Genomic DNA, 22,836 nt, shown 5'->3' with positions numbered 1-22,836 from the left:
TGAGATCTTTTAGGGGTGGCCCAGATCCCCCTCAGGAGATTCCCAGACTCTGGGAAAAGCTTTTGATTCAATTGGAGATCTCTGACTGATGGTTCTTTATTGATTAGCCCAGATAGCTTCCAAGCCAACATTTTGCCAATATAATCAGGGGCCTGTTAAACACACTTTTGCCAAATTCCTAATGAAGAAATTTTGCCCGCTAAGAGTCCTTAGTGAACAATAAATCTCTTTTCTGCTACTCAGACTTTTCAAATTTGCGAATTCTTTCGCATTGGACTTGTGTAGACCAGAGGAGATTCCTCATTTCAATTCTCAGTACCACATCAAGCACAATGGTTAGGAATCTCCCTTCTCAAATGATAATGTATTCATTTACCTGAATAGGTATCTTATTCCATTGGTAGAATATAAATTCCTGGAGGGCAATGCAGTAGGTGACTAAAGGGCCCTTGTATTTTTAAAGCTGTACTTAGACTGAGATTAATATGGAAGCCATGTACAGCAAGTTAAGGAGTTTAGACTTTATTTGGTGAGTAGATAGTTTTTTAGTGACTTGACCAAATAAAAAGCAAAATCAGTCTGAAAGTGATTGGAATAGAAATAATGATTTTAAAAGCATATATTAAGCACTTATTAGGTACTAAGCATTATTAGGTACTAAGCATTGTGCTAAGTGGTAGAAATACAAAGCTAAGTAGTGCCTACTTATAAGGAGTTCACACTCTAATATCCTGAAGGAAAGCATTTTAAAAAAAAAACAAACTTTCAGCTGCAAAATAAATAGAATGAGAAGGGGAGAAAAAACAAACAAATATATATTCTACAGATTAAACAACAAGGCAAAAGATCCTTAGATTATGTCAATAGGTCCAGTGACAGTGATTATGTCTGCAGGACACAGGGAAAAGAAAGATGGCAAGGGCTGGTGATTCTCCACATCTCATGAGAAGGAAGACATCTGATTGACTCCCATATGCTCTGAGCCAACTAAATAGTCAATGAGTCTAATGAGTTATAAGTGACATGAGGTAGGGGGAGGGAAGAGGGATAAAGATGGAATGAAAGTGGGAAAAGCTAGGGAATCTCTTCACACTACCAGTGTAATGATGGGTTTAGGGATACTACAGAGCTGGGAATGGGAAAAGGCAAAGAGAAGAGGGCACTCTCAGTGGCTATCATAAAAACACCAATTATACACACTAATATTTTAACAGAACAGGAGTGATAACGATGTCAACAAAGGATTGCAAACTTTAAAAGAGATATATTAAGCTTGGTTTAGACATGCATTTGCAGTTACTAATGGGATATTCTGATAGAAATATTATGCCAACAAGTATATATAAAAATCTAAAGTTCATAAAACAAGAGAGGCTTAGGAATAAAGGGCTCACAAAAATGTGCTAAGGAGTGATGGATAATAAATCCACAAATGTTAGATTACCCAAAGAATAGAGTAAAAAAAATAAAATTAATAAAGCCTTGGGCAACAACAAGCTTATCACTAAAATCACTTACAAGTATAAAAAATTATGATTTGAAAAAACTTCAATCACTTTTCTGGAAAAATATTCATATTTTTAGATAACAATTATATTATTTCAAGTTTTTAAGTTTTTAAAAAGATTTAAAAATACTAACTTTGTGGTTCATGATTTTCCCATATGTTTCCACCAGAGATTCTGCATAAAATGGTGTTTCTCCATAGAGCATCTCATACATGCAAACACCCAAAGACCACCAGTCACACTCTGGTCCATACTTTCCTTTCCCATCTTCCATGGCTTGAAGGATTTCTGGAGAGATATAGTCTGGGGTTCCAACAGCCACAGATGATTGAACCTGTAAAAGTAAACATTTTTAGTAAACTAAGAAATCTTCACACTGATGAAATTAGGACTCTTCGAAGTATTAAAGTATGGAATTAAATTATTAGAAAATAGGGAAGTTATGGTTCCAATAAAAAACATTCTTTATATAATACTACCATAGCTAAGTATAGGAAGTATCCTTAGTCAAAACTAATCCACAAGTATAAGACCTTTGTCAGAACTGAGAGAAAATGGAAATCAGAAAAACTCCTGCATTTGAAAACTATGTTCTCTTCTTTTGGAAGCTATTAACCTTTGCTAGAATGCAAAAGACATGATAAAATCAGTAATTTTATGCCATGGCAAACAAATTTTTTGGTATTAAAATAAATGGCTTCATTTTTAAAGCTAAACTTTAAAAGTCCCATTTTATAGAAATCTTCTTAGATGTTACTTTTACCCTAATTGAGCGGATTTACTTTTATAAAATCTTTACTCTCTAACAATGTTTCAGCTTTTATAATATTTATTTAAAATTAAAAAAAAAAAGAAACTGACATGTAGTTAGACATACTTCTATGGAAATAATCTGAACTTGATTGCCATGTATGTACCAAAAAGGAAGAGGCAAGAAAAATATTTATTCATAAATACTGGTCAATCCAATTTGTTCATTTCTTGAGGAAAAGAACTGCAAAAATTTAAAAAGAGAATTGGTTGGAAAAAAAGTGAAAGATCAAATATGAAAGAGTTAGTATAAACTCTTTAGTAGTCTTTAGTAACTCTTTAGTATTAGTTAAATTAGTAAAAAGTGAAAGACCAAATATTAGTAATCACAAAAATGAAGCAGTATGGAATGACAGATAGAGAAGTTAGTTACTAATGTGGACTTAAATTAAGTTCTACCTGTAGCATGAACATTAGTTGTATGACCTAAAAAATTATTGACATGTACTGGCTCTAAGATTATATATAAATTACACTAAAAGTACTGACCTATTTTTATAGTTCCAGCTCAGTTAAAAAAAACAACAACAAAAAAAAAACAAACCCAAGAGACATTTAAAACAACACACAGGTACACAACTCAAGAAAAACAAAACAAAACCTGATAATTATTTTGATTAAAAACCCATCAGATTAAAGGATTACAAAAATTTACAGGACCCATCTAGCCTAATTTGTACAAAAAGAAGTTTTTACAATTCAACATTCATCAAGCCTTTGCAGGAAGATCTTAAAAAAAAAAAAAAAAAAAAAAAAAAAAAAAGGGAAACCTTTCCTCCTGAGGCAACTTTGTACAGAAGATCTTGGTTAAGAGATGTTTACTTAAATTTGCCCCTTCAAATACTTGAATGCAGATATCATCCTCCCCCAGTTTTTCTCTTTCCAGATTAAAGAACCCAGGTTTCTTCAATAATCCTCATATGCCATAATCAAATTGGCTGAATTTCTTTGGATGGTCTCTGGATAATAAAAATCCTTTCTCCAAATGTGGTGTCCATAGTTGAATACAATATAAAATGGGGGAGGAGGGAAACTGATATAAGATTTTCTAGGGATAAGGATTGGAAAGGCCCATAGTAAACTGTGTCCCCTTAGGGGAAAGAGTGATCCAGTCTCAAACCCTCCAGGCTGATGGGAGAGGCCACATCCATTCTTAAGGGTAATTTCCAGATAAGTAATCTCATTCAATTGGAAATGTTGGCCAAACTGCCCAGGGCTAGAACAAACAGGATAAAACCCTCAGGCCTGTCAATCCACCTTGGCTAATTCCTAACAGGAGTTTGCCATTAAGAAAATTATTTTCTTGGCATAAATAAACCCATTCTTGCCACAAACCCCATGCCTGTTTTCTTTGGGGTTTACAAATTCTTTCCACTGGCCAAGGGGGATCCCATTGATGTTAGGGGATCTCTCAACCCTCAATTCTCACACCTCAACAAAACCAAGAACAGAGCAGAACTACTACTTTCTTAGCAAATCAATCAAAAAACAAACATTAACCTTATGTCAGGTACTAGGAACACACACAAAAATAATAAGATACATAATCCCTTCTCTCAATGAACATATTTACATTCTATGTCATTCTTAATGCAAACAAAGACTAATGCTTTATAGTTGTCAGATCATACTGATGGGGGTTGAGGTCCCTTTAAGATTCCTCTCTGACTGCCCAACCCCCATGGCTGACCTTGACTCACAAATCCTGGTCAAAAGCACCCTTTTGAATATCCGGGCCCAGTCCCCACTATCAGCTCAGCTTTTCCCAGCTCCCACTGGATCTGAGCTATCTGAAAAACCTGCCAAGAACTTGGGGGTACCGCCCATCATCTTCTAGGTATAAAAGAAATGAGCCAGAGATCTGTCTTTGCAGGAGCCCTCCCTCCCAACACATGGTATCCTTCTGGCCATGTAAGGGTTCCTGCCCGCTGAATGGCCACCTCTGGCCCTGGCGTCTTTCTAACCGAACTTTACTTCCAAATTTCTACAATAAACCTTTTATTTATCAATCTAGGTTTTCGGGCTTGTAAATTCATTTACAGGGGACACTGCCTCATGGGATTATGTATGCGCTGAGAAATGGGGATCCCCCTTTCCTTTCTCTCGTTAATACTGTTAGATTCAGGAATTTGTAGCCCATTAAAAAGTCCAGATTTTTTTCCAGGTAAATTGCTTTCTAGGTGTAGCTCATCAATCTTGTGTTTTTCAAGTGGCTTTTACAAAATTCATATATATAACTGTATACTGATATATTTTATTGCATATTACTAGATTTGGTTCAAAGGTCTGATCTGTTCAACCAATTCTTATTTGTCTTATCAACTCACAGCTCTCAATCTTGGATAGTATAATGCCGGAGAAACTGAGGTGAGATAGAGGTTAAAGAGTTAAAATTTAATTTATTAAATAAGTCAGTTGACTGGACCAGACTCTCATCTCCAAGAATCCAGCAAACAATGAGAAGACTGAAGCAGGGACAGAGGGTGCTAAGAGTGGGAATGGGACTCTGACAGAGTGGGATGAGCCTCCAGAAATGAGATGACATAATCAGGGAGAGGCATCCCGGACATGTGTAGAGACGTCTAGATAAGACAGTATCTGGCATCCCAATAGCTTGGGATGGAGAAAGGTATTTTGATATTCTAAAACATATTTTTTATCCTTATTACATATTCTAATAAAGAGGGAGGGGTGGTTTTACAGGACTGAGCTTTGAGAAGCAGGGAAACTGAGTAAGGACTAGGTCAGGATAATTATGGAAACTGAGAATTGTGGCATAACAACAGCAGTTGAGAAACATTTTGATCTCAAGATCCTTTTAGATTCTAAAAAATTAAGAGCACTCAAATAAGTTTTGGCTTATATGCATTGTACCTAACAACATTTATTATATTAGAAATTTAAGTGTATTGATGAGAATAAAACTCTGTTTAACCTGAGACAGCCCTGTAAAGTTATGTAAAATCATCAACAAAAAGTTATACAAACTCAAATGGTCTTACATCCTCTGGAGACAGGAAGATGAGTCTTCAGAAAATGTCTCTTTTCATATACAAACTCAAATGGTCTTGCATACAGAATGCCAATTCTTAGACTCATGTATAATGGATCTTCAGAAAATGTCTCTTTGCAAATCACTTCTCTCTTGAGAATGATATTGCCCACCAAGGGAGTCTTTCTCTTGGTGCCTCTTTAACAACAAAAGCTTTATATCACAGACTTTGAGTTTAGCAAATTTCCTTCGCTGTGAATTTGAGCCTTGAAGTTCCTACCACACCTCTTCTTCGGTAGGTACCCTGCCCTCATCAGTATAATTTAAAAAAAAATAAAAATTTTTTTTTTTAAATTTCAAGACCACCTGAAAGGATCTTAGCTACTATCAGCTACTACTTTTGAGAACTACTGCTTTAGCGAATAAAAACATAATGAAACCATAGCAACTGTTTATGGAAATCTTAGCTATTCTTCTGATAAAATGGAAGAATTACAAGAACTAAGGAATTTTCAGACAAGCTGATAAAATGGAATAGCTTAAAATTTTTTTTAATATTATTTTACTCCTGGAAAGTCCATTATGAACAAAGTGAAATGTACTATATACAAAGTAATAGCAATGTTTTGGGAGGACCAGCTGTAAATGACTTTGTTATTCTCAGTAGTAAAATCAGCCACACCTACTGTGAAGAACTTGAAGAGGGGACCCAGAAACTCTGAAAATCCTTGAAGGAGAAAATCTCCTTCAACTCTGCCTCAATAAGGTCCCAGGGACAAACAGATTCCTTGTTATCTGGGTGGGGACAACTCAGTCCTGAAACTCATTGAATTCAATTCAAATTCTAGCTCAAGCTGAAACCCAGCTAGGAGTCAACCTGGGACTCCACCGACGAGCCCCCTTCAGCTTGCAGCCAAAGCCCCCTGTTATAAAAGAGCCAAACTAAAATCCTCTCTTTGTAGAGGTTCCAAACATGCCAGTCTTATGCTTGGCATGCTAAAGGCCTCTGTCCACTGGAATACTCTTTACAGTGCCATTCTCTCTTTACCCTCACCTATTTCCCTAACCAGACTTTATGACTCTCTGTCAGGATTTCTAACCTTACTTCCAATCCCCATAATAAACTTTTTTCTCAATCTAGGTTTTCAGGTCTGTAAATTCTTTTACAGAGAATCTCTGCACCACCAGAAGGGAGTCCCCAAAACTCCCTACCTTTGTGCTGAATCCCAGGGGGTTGCAGGGGAATCAAACTTCTACATTTGGTTCCCTGAACCCCGAACCTGCCACTAGACTTTATCATTTAACTCCCTGATCATCAGGAATCCTAATTTCATTTTGATTCCCTAAATCTAAACCTCATCAGACTTATCAGATAAAAAATACTATTCATACCCACAAAAGGAACTGATTGAGTTTGAATATAGATTTAAACATATTCTATTTCTTTATCTCACTTTTTATTTTTAACTTAATTTTTCTTAATTTTAACTTTAATTTAATTTTCTTAAGTTAATAAAATTGACTTAATTTCTTTTCATTAGGATAGGAGATCTATACTTTCTTTCACAACTTGACCTTTATGGAAATGTTCCTCATAACTTCACATGTGGTTTCTTAATTGGGGGTGGGAATAAAGGACAGAACCTAGAACCCAAAAATCTTAAAAACAAATGTAAAAAATTGTTTTGAGTGTAACTGGAAAAATGTTAAATAAATATATTTTTTTAAAAAAGAAAAAGATAAAGTCTGCAAAGTACTTTAAAAAATAAATTTTATTTTTACTTTTTGCAGGTAATGTTGTGCCACAGTTCCCTTTTATTGTCCTGACTCAGTTTCCCTAATTGTCCTGCCTTGGTTTGCCTGAATTGTTCTGCCTCAGTTCCTAATTATTCTGGTCAATCCTGCAACACCACTCCTCCCTCCTAATAACATGATCCACATAAAGAGAAAGACCTTCTATCTTAGACATCATCAGAATGTCCGGTGCCTCTCCCCATTCTGTAATCCCCCCCAACCCTGTCAGAACTGGACTGACAGTCCCATTCCTGCTCTTAGTGCTCTGATTCCACCCCTGCCTCAGTGTACCCCAGAATATGAATACATATATTCAATGTATAACTGAATACACACACACACACACACACACACACACACACACACACACACACACGTCATCGAGAACTCACTTTGGTTGCTGGATTCTTGGAGACAATAATCTCATGCAGTCCTGGGACCAAACCATGGACCCATTTGGTCCCAGTAAATTTCTTCCCTTCAAATAAAATATTAAAAATTCTCTAATCTCTATCTTGCCTCAGTTTCTCCGGCATTACAATGTCATTCATTAATGTATCTATACATTTTCCTTTTCTGCTTTTGCTCTTTCAACTATAAGTAATAAAAGAAGTTTGGTAAGACTCTTCCTTGCCTTTTATTCCTAATTATTTAATATTGGAATTTGCTGATTTTGAAGTTTGGTAGAATTCACCTGTCAATCTAACTGGTTCAGATGCTTTTTTTTCTTATTGGGAAGCTCATTTATGGCCTATTCAGTTTCTTTTCTAAAATGAATTTACTTAGCTTGTTCATTTTCTGTTAATGTAGACCACCTATATTTTTCTAAATATTCTCCTATTTCACTTAAATTGTTGAATTTATAGGCATATTATTAGAGGAAATAACTCCTAATATGACTGCTTTTTTGTCTTCTGTGAGGGTATATTCATTCATTTCATTTTTAATATTAGTTATTTGCTTTTTTTTTCTTTTTAAAAAATATTAACCAATGATTTGTTTTGTTGAGTTCTTCCCCCCCCATAAAACCCATTCTCAGTTTTATTTATTATTCCAGTGTTTTTCTTATACTCAATTTTATTAATCTCTTTTTATTTTTTCACTTTTAAGATTTCTAAGTATGTGTTAAATTGGGGATTTTAAAATCATTTTTTAGCGTGTGTGTGCGTGTGCGTGTGCGTGTGTGTGTGTGTGTGTTTGTTTTTAAATTTGGATATCCAATTCATTGGTCTACTCTTTTTCATTATTGATGTAAGCAGACATAAACATTTTCCTCTGATTACTGCTTTTGCTGTATCCTATAGATTTTGATATATTGTCTCATTATTATCAGTTTCTTTAAATAAATTAATGGTTATTTCTAAGATTTATTCCTTAATCTACTCATTGGTAAAGATTAGGATATTTAATTTTTTACCTGTGTTTACAAGATCTCCCAATAAATGTAAGTTTTACTACATGGTGATACGAAAAAGATGCATTTAATTTTTCTGCTTTTCTTCATTTACACTCTGTTTTGTAAAGTACAATGTTTAGGTGCTAAGAAGTGGGTGCATTCATTTCTATTCCCATTCAGTTCTCTCTAGATATCTATCATATCTGAGATTCTCTTCACCATCTTAACTTTTGTCATTAATTTTTTGGTTAGATTTATCTAATTCTGAGAGGAGAAGGTTAAAATCTTCATTATTAAAATATTACTACTTCCACTTCAAATTCATCTAATGTTTCCTTTAAAAATTTATATACTGTTTATAGCATTTAAGTCATATATTTAGTATTGGTATTACTTCATTTTCTATGGCACTTTTTATTATGTGGTTTCCCTGTATTTCTCTTTTAATTAAATCCATTTTAGCTTTGACTGAGATAATGATTGCTAGCTACCTCCCCCCCCCCCTCCGCTTTTTTCTTGCCTCAACTGAAGTATAATAATTTTTACTTCAGCCCTATATTTTAACTCTATGGGGATATCTCTCAGTTTTAAACGTGTTTCTTATACACAACATAGTGTCACATTGGGAATTTTAATCCATTCTACTCTTAGTTTCCATTTTATAGATGAGTCTCTCCCATTCACTTCAAAATTATGACAACCATGTCATATTTCCCTTCATCCCATTTTCCCTCTCATCCTATTGTCCTTCTCATCCTCTAACTTTTCCTCTAACCAATATCTCCCTAATATTCACCTTTTTAAAGAATCCCTACCTTATCCTGTCCCCTTGCTGTCCTATTATTTTATACACTTAAAGACTTTTGTCCCCTTCTAGTCCTTTTGTCTTTTAACATAGAACCTATTATATCTTGTGTTATCCTGACCCTGGCTCAACAGTATTTAAATTGTCTGTTTGTTTGCTTTCTTATTGCTTGTAGTATTTTCTCCTTAACCTGGGAGTTTCAAAACTTGGCTTTGATGTTCCTGTGATATCTCTTTCATGATGGTGATAGATGGATTTTTCCCATTTCTATTTTACCCTCTCATTATAGAATTTCAGGGCAATTTTCCTTAATGATTTCTTGCGACATCTTATGTAGCCTTAATTTTAACCAAAACTTTCAGGTAATCCAACAATTCTTACTATTATCCTTTACTTGATCTGGTCTACAGAGCAGTTCTTTTTCTAATGAGATGTTTCATATTCTCTTCTATGTTTTCATTCTTTTAAGTTTTATTATTTCTTGGTATCTTGTGACATCATTAGTTTCCCCTTGCCAAGTACTAGTTTTTAAGGATTTATTTCTTCCTTGAGTTTTTAGATCTCTTTTTTCCAATTGCTTGGCTTTCTTTTCATAATTTTCTTGGATTTCATGCCTTGGTTTTAATTTTTTTTCTTCCTAATTTTTCCTTAACCTTTCTTGGTTTTTTAATTAAAGTCCTTTTTGAGCTCTTCCAAGAACTCTTTCTGGGCTTGTGACCATTTAACATTTTTCTTTGAAGTAGGGATAGCTTTTTTTTAAAACTTCATCATCTTTTTCTGAATATGAACCTAGATCTCCTCTATCTCTTATAGTAGCTATTTTTGGTAGAGTTCTTTTTCTTGTGCTTATATTTTATTATTTATTTTGGTGGCTTGATATTCAAATCAATTCTAGTTCTAAGGATGGTGGTGGGGGGGTGAAACCTCAGGTTTCAAGTGATTCATTCTGTTTTCTGAGATCTGTCAGGGGCTCTACTTCAGGTATTCCTCTCTGCCCCTGAACCAAGGCTGGGCCCCCCAATCACCCTGTCACTGCAAATGTTCTTGCTCCCTGCAATCCCTTTCCTGGCTGCAAACTTCAGCTCATTCCTCTACCCTAGAATCCAAACAAGGACTTCACCCCCCTGCTAATGCCCACAGCCAGCAGGACCTCTGCACCCTGCTCCCATACTCATGAATTAATCCTCACCCAGCTGCAGCCTGTGACTGAGTCTGGTTGGCCCAACTAGGCCTAGTGTCCCACAATAGGAGAGGGTCCTTCTGTCTTTCCCTGCTCAGCTATCGTGTCCCCACACTGTCTATGAAGTGCAAGTTCCTGAATCCCAGCTGTCTCCAGGGCTTGTTGTAAGTGAATTTAGGGGAGTCTGCCTGGAGGAGTTTTGTGCTTTAAGGGGCCAGTCTGCTACTAACAGTTGAGTTTGAGGTTATATTTTATCTTCTTTGAGGGAGAATTTTAGTTTAGAGAGGGAGTTTGACAAAAGCATCTTCACAGGGAGAAGAAGTTACATGGGATGTTTAAGCATAGATGAGTTTTTAAGGATTCTTCAGATAGAATGAAATAAATCCCTTTGTGCATTTGTAGCTAAGGAGCCATTATGCATTTGAATATCAATCTAATCAATGGAAGTATATAACAAACACTAGTGATGTTACCTGAAATGATTTCAGGTAATTAATTATGTTGATTAAGTCTTGTTATTCTGGAAATAGCTGACTTTTTTTTTTTTTTTAATATAAGTTCCTGAAATAGAGGTCACAATCTACTTACCTGCTCCTAGGGTTTGTCATTTGTTGATTCAGGAAAGTATGCCTGGAGGTGTTTGCACTTCAACCTAGTCCAGCCTCCTTATATAGTGGGGTCCTTCCTAAGGTTCTCCCAAGTTGTTTTAGAAGAAGGACAATTACTTTACCAAGCACTGTTAATTATTTCTGCTGCTTAAAGTTCACTTTGAGGCAATATTTTTCACTGGTTGGAGAGGAATTTGAGGGGCCTGATATTTCTTATTTTAATCTGCCATCTTCTAAAACTGTAGTTTCTTAAAAATTAAGAAAGTCCATGGGAGGATAGATTAAAATTAGTGAAGGAGAGAGACCATGACAAGGTTTTTAAAGGAAGGGTGAGTAGTCTCAACAGAGAAATTGAAAAGAAATGATTCCAATAAAGGACATTTACATTAGAGAAGCAATATACATTTGAAGGAAGAGAATGTACATCTGTCTTACATTGATGGGAGCTTTATTTGAGGAGAGGATGAAATTGTACATTAGGAAATCATCTTATCTGAGAAATGATTATATCTCTCTGGGCAATAACTTAGCCAAAGAGAAACTACACAAATCCTCTCAGGTAGGAAATATCCATAATTTCACAGAAGACAGAACACGAGATAGGATAATAGAACTATGTGAATGGGCTGATGATGGTAGCAACAGGATTAAGGATCAAGCCTTAGAATTTGGGAAAGAGAAAGCTCCTACCACATAACACTATTTCCACCAAACATTTTAGTCTTCAGGATCTGAAATCAGATACAGCAAGAACACTGGAATAAGAATTACAAAGTCAATATCAATTCTTCCCCTCCCCCCAGAAAAAAAAAATAAAAGAAGTAATTCAATGTCTGGAACTTGGGAAATTCTAGGCCCTGGAAAATAACTGAGAGAAGAACAAGTAAAAATTGAGTCCATGAATTAAGAAATAAAATAAGTACAAAGAGGAAATACAAAGAAATAAAATAAATTACAAAGAGGAAAAACCAAAGAAGAATTTCATGGAAAAGAGTAAAGCAAAAGAAAATTATGCAAAATAAAGGATAAAATGAAAGTGAAAAGGAAATAAAGATTTTTAACTACTTCCTTACCCAGATTGGGAAAATGTAGGAACCAAAAGGGTACAGAAAGATTAAAATAAAGTAAAATTAACAATCTAACTCATACCTTCAAAAAAGGATAGAGATAGGAAAGTTCAAATGTAGGAAAGCTAAGCTTTTCTCAGAACAGATTAACAATAAACTAATGTTAGCTGGATCGATAAAAGCACTCTCTCCTTTAAAAAAAAAAAAAAAAGGAAAGAAAAAGTACTGATTTTAATGAGAAAATAATTGCAACAAGATTCTCTGAAAAAAAAAAAGGCCTTATTTCCAAGATATAGAAATAACAGATTCATATTCTTGAGAACAATTAAAAAAACAACAACAACCAAAAACACTATTCTTAATATGTCAAATGATCAAGGGCTATGTAAATTAGTTCTCAAAAAAAAAAAAGAAAGAAAGAAAGAAAAGAAATCTAATCTATCAACAGCAACATGAAAAATGTTTCAGATTATATCTAATAATCTGAAAATGTAAATTCAAGCAACTCTGAGATTCTACCTCACATCCATTACATTGACATATCCAGCAAAAAAGGAAAATGATAAATGCTAGAAAGGCTGTGTAAAAACAGGCACACTGCACTTTTAATGGAGGTAAAAATTGTTCCTGTTATTCCAGAAATGAATATGGAATTATGTCCCTAAAATTACTAAATTAGGAATATCCTTATGTAAGAGATTCCACTACTAGAATTTGCCAAAGAGAGCAAAGAAGGAAAGGACACCAAAGTACAACAATATTTATAGCAGCTCTTTTTTGAAAGAGCAAAGAAATGGGAAACTAAGCTATCAACTGAGGAATAGCTTACCAATCATGATATTTACATGTAATGGAATATGGGTGTTTTTTAAGGAATGACAAGTGATAATTTCAGAGAAAATTAGGAAGATAAGTATGAACTGAGTAAGAATGAAATGAGCACAATAAAGAGAATAATTTGTACAACTCTAATGACAAACTTAGAAAAAAAAAAAGACATTAAAACATTGATCAATGCAATAATCAACTATGATGTCAAAGGACCAATGATGAAATGTGGTACCTACCTCCAAAAAGAGAAGTACCAGAGATATAGAATGAAACATATTTTTGGATAGAACCAATACGGAAATTTATTTTCCTTTATTATACATATTTTATAATGATTTTGGTCTTTCCTTTCCCATGAAAGGAGTGGGGGTAAAAAGGAAGGAAGAAAAAATAAAATATTGTTAATTGAAAAAAATTAGGACCAAATAAAGAGAGGAATTGTTTAGCAATTCTGACTTTAAGTATGAATAAATTCAACAATTTAATAAAAGATATGGACAGAATAAATGAAACAAAAAAACTCTGCTCTACACCATAAACACATAAAATGTAAAGAAACCTAGAGAAAGGATGAAAGATGACTTCATGAGGAATCATGAGAAATACAACAGAAAGAAATGTTGATTACAAGATATCTCAAAAAAATGTGCCATTAATCCACTAACATAAATATAGAGACAAATAAGTAATGAGTCATCCCATGTAAATGACAGGTTGAATCAACACAGTAAAAAATTGTCAATGCTATTTATAGATTTAATGCCAAATAAATCAAATTTCTAACAATTTACCTTTAATATTAGATAATTAATATGAATAGATTTAAGTTTTTGTACTTGGCCCTAAACATACAGAAAAATGGATAATGGATGGTTTAAACCTTTTCTACTTAGCTCCAAACATTTTTAACTAAGAAAAATGGACAGAATTTAAAAATATATAAATGTAAGGAAAAATTTCCCAGTCATTAGTGGTACAATGAAATGGGCTGCATCAGAAGTGAGGGGGTTCTCCTTCACCAAAATTTAATTTAAAAAAAAAAAAAAGGCTTGGGTGATCATTATTAGAAATGCTAAAGTTTTTTGATTAAGTACTGGTTCTATTCAGTTTCTGAAATTTAGATTCCATGATATAAGTTTATGATCATAATATCCGTGTTTCAATGAACAAAAAGTCAAAAGACACTCACTTGTAGAAGGAAAAAAAATTACTTGGTAATATTCATCTAAAATACTGCACAAACTTGAGATCAATACAATGATAATTAGAACTGGGTTCCAATTTAAATCCATCAAAATGGCAATGACCATTTCAAATGACAAAATTCAATATATGGGAATGTGAAGAAAAAGGCAAACTACTATATTCCTTAAAAATGTGAAAATTGGTGTCATCTTTTAGGAAATCAATTTTGAAAATAAGAACTTTAAAATTACAAGCCTTTGTTCCAATAATTCGATTATTAGGACCACAGCCTAAAGGTATTTTTAAAAGAAAGAGACCCATCTATACAAAAAACACTTTTTATCAATTAAAGCCAAATTAAAATAAGTTATATAGTAAATAATTGGAAAAATGGCTGAATAAACTCTGCATGTCAACAAAATTGAGTATCAGTGATAGGGACAGGAACTAGACCAGAATTTTACTAGTACAGAGAAGAATCAGATAAGGAAAATATTTTCATTAATGCAGATTGACATGTGCAGCAGTGATGTCAAAATCAAATAGGAATAGGGTCCACTAAAACATTCATCAAGACCCCTGAGACCTGCATATTGATTAAGAAAAACCATAAATATTTATATATTTCTTCTTCTAGTAATAAAGCTATAAATTAAAATCAAATAGGAATATACTTTAATTTGATTCAAGATTCTATAAAACTCAGGAATGTGGCTGAGCTGCATGCAGTGTATTTGACACTTTTAGCTTAGAGCAGCCAGTATGTGACAAACATGAGATTTGAACCCTTTCTTGACTCTGAGGGTGGCTCTGCATCTCTATGCCATACTGCCTTCCTGATGGAATTAAGGATAACACAAAAATGACAAACATGAGAATTGCAAGAAACACAGAAAGACCACAGTAATGTAAAGAAAACAAAATTAAAACATATTGATTATGGCTATAAAAAAAATCTGAAATAAAATCTGCCAAAGACACAGAAAAATGAATAATAAAAAGAGGGCATAAAAGCAAATAAGAATTATTTTGTTTAAATTTATATAATTTTTTGGCTAATGAACAAAAATTATGAGTTTTTCTTACCCATCTGATTTCATTCCTTATTCTGTTGGTTTTATTCTGAGAATGACTATTAAGTTTAAAACAAAAAAATTTTAGAAAAATGACTTCATAGGAAAACTCTATTATATCAAATAGTTTCCAGAAAGGATTTCTAAAGCACATGAGTAAAGAAAAAATATTACAATAGAAATTTGTGAGACTACATTTTCCCAAATATACATACTGTTCCATCTTCCATGAGTTTCAAGCAAGAACCAAAATCCGCTAATCGAATATGACCATTCACATCCATCAGAATATTATCAGGTTTAATATCCCTGTAAAAAAAAATGCATTAAAGTTTTAGATATGGAAAAGTAAAAATAAAATATCACTTAATAAGATTAATCTTTAACTGTTTTTTTTAATTTCTGAAGAATTTCTGAATCCACTCAGTAATTTACTTGTCAGTTGCAATCATTCTTTTTCCAACAAGAGAGCAATATATTCCATATACTCTTATGGACCAGGGGATATAAAATAATCTGTATGAGCAGAGTTTTCCCCTCTACCTCTGATAAGCAGCAGCTTTTTGCATGACTTCTACATTTTAGTTCAGTTTAGAAGCTAAATAAAAATGTAATAGTTTTATATTTGCTATTTTTTTAATTGCTAGGATATTAAAAAGTAGTATCATACCTTTTCTTTCTTTTTTTTCCAATGTAGATTTTTAAAATTAATTTTATAATTATAATTTTTTGACAGTACATATGCGTGGGTAATTTTTTAAAAACATTATACCTTGTATTCATTTCTGTTCTGAATTTTCCCCTCCTTCCCTCTACCCCCTCCCCTAGATGACAGGCAATCCCATACATGTTAAATGTGTTATAGTATATCCTAGATACAATATGTGTGTGCAGAACCGAATTTCTTGTTGCACAGGAAGAATTGGATTTAGAAGGTAAAAGTAACCTGGGACCCAGTGTTAACTTCTCTGGGTGTAGCTGATTCTGTCCATCATTGATCAAGAGGAATTGGATTAGCTCTTCTCTATGTTGAAGATATCCCATTCCATCAGAATACATCCTCATACACTATTGTTGTTGAAGTGTATAATCTCCTGGTTCTGCTCATTTCATTTAGCATCAGTTCATGTAAATCTCATCCTACTGGTCATTTCTCACAGAGCAATAATATTCCATAACATTCTCATGCCATACAATAATTTACCCAATCATTCTCCAATTGATGGGTATCCATTCATTTTCCAGTTTCTAGCCACTACAAAAAGGGCTGCCACAAACATTCCTGCACATACAGGTCCCTTTCCCCTCTTTAGTATTTCTTTGGGGTATATGCCCAGTAGGGTATGCACAGTTTGATAGCTTTTTGGACATAATTCCAGATTGCTCTCCAGAATGGTTGGATTCTTTCACAACTCTACCAACAATGTATCAGTGTCCCAGTTTTCCCACAGCCCCTCTGACATTCATCATTATTTTTCCTGTTATCTTAGCCAATCTGACAGGTGTGTAGTGGTATCTCAGAGTTGTCTTAATTTACATTTCTCTGATCAGTAATGATTTGGAAGACTTTCATATGAGTGGAAATAGTTTCAATTTCATCATCTGAAAATTGTCTGTTCATATCTTTTGACCATTTATCAGTTGGAGAATGTCTTGATTTCTTATAAATTAGAATCAGTTCTCTATATATTTTGGAAATGAGGCCTTTATCAGAACCTTTAACTGTAAAAATATTTTCCCAATTTGTTACTTCCCTTCTAATCTTGTTTGCACTAGTTTTGTTTGTACAAAAGCTTTTTAATTTGATGCAATCAAAATTTTCTATTTTGTGATCAATAATGATCTCTAGTTCTCCTTTGGTCACAAGTTCCTTCCTCCTCCACAGGTCTGAGAGGTAGACTATCCTCTGTTTCTCTAATCTATTTATGATCTCATTCTTTATGCTTAAATCATGGACCCATTTTGATCTTACCTTAGTATGTGGTGTTAAGTGTGGGTCCATATCTAATTTCTGCCATACTAATTTCCAATTTTCCCAGCAGTTTTTGTCAAATAACGAATTCTTATCCCAAAAGTTGGGATCTTTGGGTTTGTCAAACACTAGATTGCTATAATTGTACACCATTTTGTCCTGTGAACCTAACCTATTCCACTGATCAACTAGTCTATTTCTTAGCCAATACCAAATGGTTTTGGTGACTGCTGCTTTATAATATAGTTCTAGATCAGGTATAGCTAGGCCACCTTCATTTGAGTATCATACCTTTTCATGAATTTAATGATGGCAATTCTAAATTACTTTAACATGGGAGTAAGAATAATCTCTATTTGGGTTAAATTATGGCCATCTTTAGCTCACATTTCTTTCACGCTGATGTCTGGACCACTCTTACCAAATTTAGAACTATGTTAGGTCTGTATTTATCATACATGTTTGTTTTTTTTTTTAAAAAAAAGCATGGTAATTGTTGCCTACATACTTGAAAGGTACAAAAAAAAAAGATAATGTGGTTCAATGTATGTTTGAACTTTTCGTGGACTAATAAAATAGCACATAGATTAATTCTCTCATCTTGAATTATAATAATGGTTTTTAAAAGATCTATTTAACCATAAAAAATTAATCGCTTCAAAATAAAGCAAAATAGTGAAATGTCCAAGCTACTATAACTCCATAAATTCATCTCTTCAGAAAGGTTACTTAGGTTCTGCTGTTGCCACAACAACTTTCTTAAGTAAATGAACGATTTGGATGAATTATAGAACAGCAGTTGACTCAATCTAACTTTCTAACAATACAGATGATATTTCAACACTACCTTTTCATTCTGTGCAACTCTTGTTCATCTCTCCTTCCCATAAATACATCATGAAGGATCCACACAATGTTTATAGAATATTTTTCTCTATATTTACATAAACACAAACCTACTATCTGAAATATAAATCCCTTTTCCATTGTTCTCATTATATGATCAAAACACCTTGTTTTCTAAGCCATAAATCAATGTCACAAATTACTGGGAAGATCTAGATTTGGAGTTATCAAAGGAAATTAAGTGTAGTAAATTAAAACCTCAGTAATGAATTATACAGCATAGCAGGATTTTATTATAATCAAAGTTTCTGTAAAGATAAATCTCATACTAGTAAAATAATAATTTAAAATGTGAAATAAAAGAGGCCTTAAAAAGGAAGAAGGATATCTTTTTCATGCCAAAAACTATTTTTCAGGCAACCTTTTTTTTTTTTTTTTGAAAAATAAAAATAAAAAAGATTAAGCTTATGTAAGCTATTCTCATTTATTTTGAAAGTAGAAAAATTTTAAAAGACATTTTAAATTCATTAGTTTTACAGTGACATTGCCAAACACTGTGGCCAACAAGGAGAGAGATGATCCCCATTTTCTTGTGAGTCTCTATGATATATATAATTTCCATAAAACATGTTCTACTAGAGAGATAAAAGTGTTACTTTTGAATGGACAATTCCTAAAGGAAGCCTATTAATCTGTCAGCTAATAATGCTCACTACTCTTTCCCCTTACATAACACAACTAATATGAAGGAAGAGAACTAGAGAAGTACCCTTTCAAAACTGACCCAAAGCATCTTTATTTACCTTGGAAAGTGGTTGTGACAACAGTAGAGATAGAGAGAAGCAAAGTAACCATCCAGAAAAGAGTTTAATTAAGAGAAAGGAGTCTGTGATGCTTTATGTTTTTAATGCAGTAGTCTGACTTAAATAGCTCTAAAGTTTAATAAAAACTGAAATTATCTGAAGGGCATGTATTCTAAAATAAATTCAATTATACAAAAATAGCATCATAATAACTATAATTAAAAAGCTCAAATCCCAGGCTACAATGTGACCAAATACTCTAGTATTCCAATGAATATGAAATCTCATTAACAGATATTCCATCTGATGATGCCAATCACAATCTATCCACAGAAATGGAATGTTGAAAAGGCAATGCATTTGGAGAGAGAGGACCTAGATTCAGACTCTGAATTTGTAAAATAAACAACAAACATCTATGAACACATTCTAATTTCAGCTTTATCCCTTTGGATGACTCAATCTAAGGTTCACTTTTTTTTTTTTTTTTTTACTGTGAAATGAGCAATACTATACCACAATGAATTTGATGAACATCCATTCTATTACAGATGCAAAATTATTTTGATTAATGAATCAATGAAGATGCAAATATAAGTTTCTTCCTTGGTTCTAAAATGATCTCAATCCATAAAGCTGTGAAAATAGGGTTTAACCAGTAAGTGTTTTAAAATATATAGTTGGGACATAAAGAACAAGATCAATGCTGAAAATAATATTTTATGATTTTATCTTCCTATTCAATAGTTAGAAAGTGGCAAAAATTATTTATTTATTAATTTAATTTATTTTTTATTTAATTTACTAATTCATTTAACTTATTTAATTACTTATTTTTAAAAATGATAATAAAATAAATTGTAATTTAGCTGAGAAAAATTATTTTAAAACAATAATTAAATAAAATGATATAATAAAATAAACTGTAATTCAATTGTGAATTAAAATGATAAATGCCTAATGGCTAATGAGATAAATAAGTTTGTGTATGAATATACATATGCACAACACACACATATAAGATCCCATAAAGATAATACTATCTTTTCTTGGCAATGGGCTTTACATTTTTTAGGAGCTATATTCATCTTCTGATTGATAAAAGAAAAATTCCAAAGAGCATTAGTGTCATTTGACTCTAACCTGTGATTCAATCAATTAATAAGAATTAAACACCACCTACATGTCAACTACGATGTTTAAGCACTAGCGACACAATGTAAAATACTCTCTTATTTTCAAATTCAGTGTTGACAATTCTTTCCTCTTCCTCATCTTGCCTATCTAATTATTGTCGAGTCTTTTTAAAATCTACTTCTATAACGTTATTTCTCTCACAGGATACTTTTATCACTTCAATATCTCTTGCTTGTACTACTACAATTAATTGTCTTGACCATGGTCACATGTCTAATAGTTCTAATTACAAGTTTAACATTACTGATATATTAGTAGTAGGAATATATTCAAGCTTCTACCTCTATGCACAAATAATTAACAAAAATCTCACCACTATCATATTCATTATTTAGTGGAGGTTATATTGTTAATCAAATATCCATTTCCTAAAATGTAAATGATATTACAATAATATATATGTGTGTATACAGAATAAATACAAAGTATTTCCAATGTTTTCATGCAATTTTAAGGTATAAGTTTAAAATTGCACTAGGATTTTTAGGGCGCGCCATAAAAAGAAAAGAAATATAAAAATAACTAACCATGATAGAGTTTGTGAGGAAGAAACAGCAGCTAGGAGAACAAGGAGCATCTACTCACACAGAAACCAGTCTTTGAATAGAATTTTGAGGGAAGAGCACTTTTTATGGCACAGACAAAGAACAAGTGCAATCAAGACAAGAAGAATAGATGACAGCATGGAAAAGGGAGATGAGATGTTGTGAATGAGTAAGGCAGAAAAAAATCAGTTTGGCCAGAATGCTGAATACAGAAAGAATTATGTCCAATAAGAATGAAAAGATAGCTAAAGACTTGAAGAGGGAAGAAAATATTATAGTGGGCAGGAATATAGGGAATCAATCATGGAAGAATAAATGGTTTGCCTTGTTGCAGTGAAACTCCTGTTCCATTTGTATAAAAGGAAATTTGTATTGGACAACATGCTTCCATTTAGCTGAAAGTGAGTAGAAGTAGAGAAGCTTTTTGGGAAGAGTAATTGGGATAAGAGATAAGAGGTAAAAAGACAAGTAGATAAGGCATTTGAGAACAGAGGACAATGTAGAGTTGAAATGGGTGCCAACATGGTCAAAACTGGACATGGAGTAAAACGAATTCAGAAGAGGACAATGACCTGAGAAAGTACAAAGAAATGGAGGTATTGAGATTCTGAGAACAAAGAATAGCTTTAGAAATGCTGAAGCAAAAAAGAGAGATGGAACAGAGGGGAGAGTCAGCATGAATAAATTCATGAGGTTCAATTGATAAATTTTCAGTATGAGCATTTATATCTCAGAAAGTGATAAGTTACAAACCAGGACTTAAAATAGCTTTGTTGACTTTCTAGACTTAAAAAAGTGAAGGCGAAAATGTTAATAAAGCAGATCAAACTTAAAAGTGTGTCATGTGTACATATTTGTTTTTGTTTTCAGGCACTGTTAAACATTTAACAGCATTTCCCTTAATGGAATGATAGATTATGGACTGAGCAAGGCATAGGTTTCTAATCAAGAGCTGCTTGAATAGATACCTTAGAAACGTTGAACATAATGGTGAGATTCAGTGTATTTGTAGATGAAATGCAGTGAAGGAATAGGTCAGAGGATTAAAGAAAGTTGTGGAAATGAGAGGATAGGGAGGTAATGGGGGCATTATTATTACTGAAGTTCCCTTTATCTCTTCCCTAAGGGAGAGAATTGAGGAAGGTAGAAACACAGTAGAAAAGAGAAAAGAAGTGGAATGATTTGGGAGGGTAGGATGTATGCAACAACTACCATGATTTTGTTTGGGTGAAAAATTCTGATTTAATATTTAAAGTGGAGTGATGGATGTAAAAGTAAGAGTTTGAAAGTAGCAATGAAGAACAGAGTACTTCTTCAATATCAGGAAGAGGAAGAAAATTTTGCTGATTATGAAATAGGAATTTCAAAAGGTAGAGCATAAAGTATGGCTGGGAATAGCTTGAGGAAGATGGGGGTAAGATGAGGGTCTGGAGTATATTTCTCCAATATGCTAGATGAATGCTTAATGCAGGGATAAGAAGAGAAACAAAAGAAGTCAAATGGTTCTGCACATAAATTAGTGAAAGCCAGTCTCAAGAGATTACTGCAAAGAGAAATCTTTACACTTATTAGATTTGGCTCAAAGAGAAGATATCAGACATAATTGGTTTCACAGAGAAACTTGTCTCACCTTATAGGGAAATAGAAGGGGAAAGAAGAAAAGAAAGGGAAAGACTAATAAAAAGGAAAATAGAAGTATTAGGAGTAAGGTATAAAAAAGGGGAGGGGCTCTAAAGGGGGAAAGCTGTTTGAGGGAGATGGTCATCAAAAGCAAAATACTGGGGAGGGAAGGGGGAAAGAAAAAAAGAAAAACTTAATTGAGGGTAAATAAGATAACCGGAAATACAGAATTAGTTACTTTAACTGTGAATGTGAATGGGATGAACTTCCCCATAAAACGGAAGTGGATAGCAGACTGGATTAAAAGCCAGAATCCTACTATATGCTGTTTATAAGAAAAGCATTTATAGCAAAGTGATAATGGAATGTCATGGCTAAATTTCATACAGAGTGAAGGTAAAAGGCTGGAGTAGAATCTATTATGCTTCAGGTGAAATTAAAAAAAAAAAAAAAAAGCAGCGGTAGCAATCCTGATCTTAGATCAAGTAAAAGCAAAAATAGATCTAATTAAGAGATAAGGAAGGAAATTATATCTTACTAAAGAGTATCATAGATAATGAAGCAATATCAATATTAAACATATTATTTTGGATGTATAGCATGC

General features: G+C 33.2%; 1 protein-coding gene across 12 annotated transcripts in view; it reads right to left on the bottom strand.

Annotated features, from left to right (window-relative positions):
* CDC42BPA (CDC42 binding protein kinase alpha) overlaps positions 1 to 22,836 on the bottom strand; it is a 328,754-nt gene that overhangs the window by 142,110 nt on the left and 163,808 nt on the right. For all 12 annotated transcript variants that reach the window (XM_074262585.1, XM_074262586.1, XM_074262589.1 and 9 more), the window contains exons 6-7: positions 15,465 to 15,558; positions 1,642 to 1,842 (exon numbers count right to left, since the gene is read on the bottom strand). In XM_074262585.1, coding sequence (XP_074118686.1) covers positions 1,642 to 1,842; positions 15,465 to 15,558 — 295 coding nt within the window. The remainder of the gene's footprint in view (positions 1 to 1,641; positions 1,843 to 15,464; positions 15,559 to 22,836) is intronic.

This window comes from Sminthopsis crassicaudata, chromosome 4, assembly GCF_048593235.1.
Source record: "Sminthopsis crassicaudata isolate SCR6 chromosome 4, ASM4859323v1, whole genome shotgun sequence".
NCBI lineage: Eukaryota > Metazoa > Chordata > Mammalia > Dasyuromorphia > Dasyuridae > Sminthopsis > Sminthopsis crassicaudata.
Note: the sequence above shows the minus strand (reverse complement) of the source record. Positions and strands in the feature narration are given on the sequence as shown.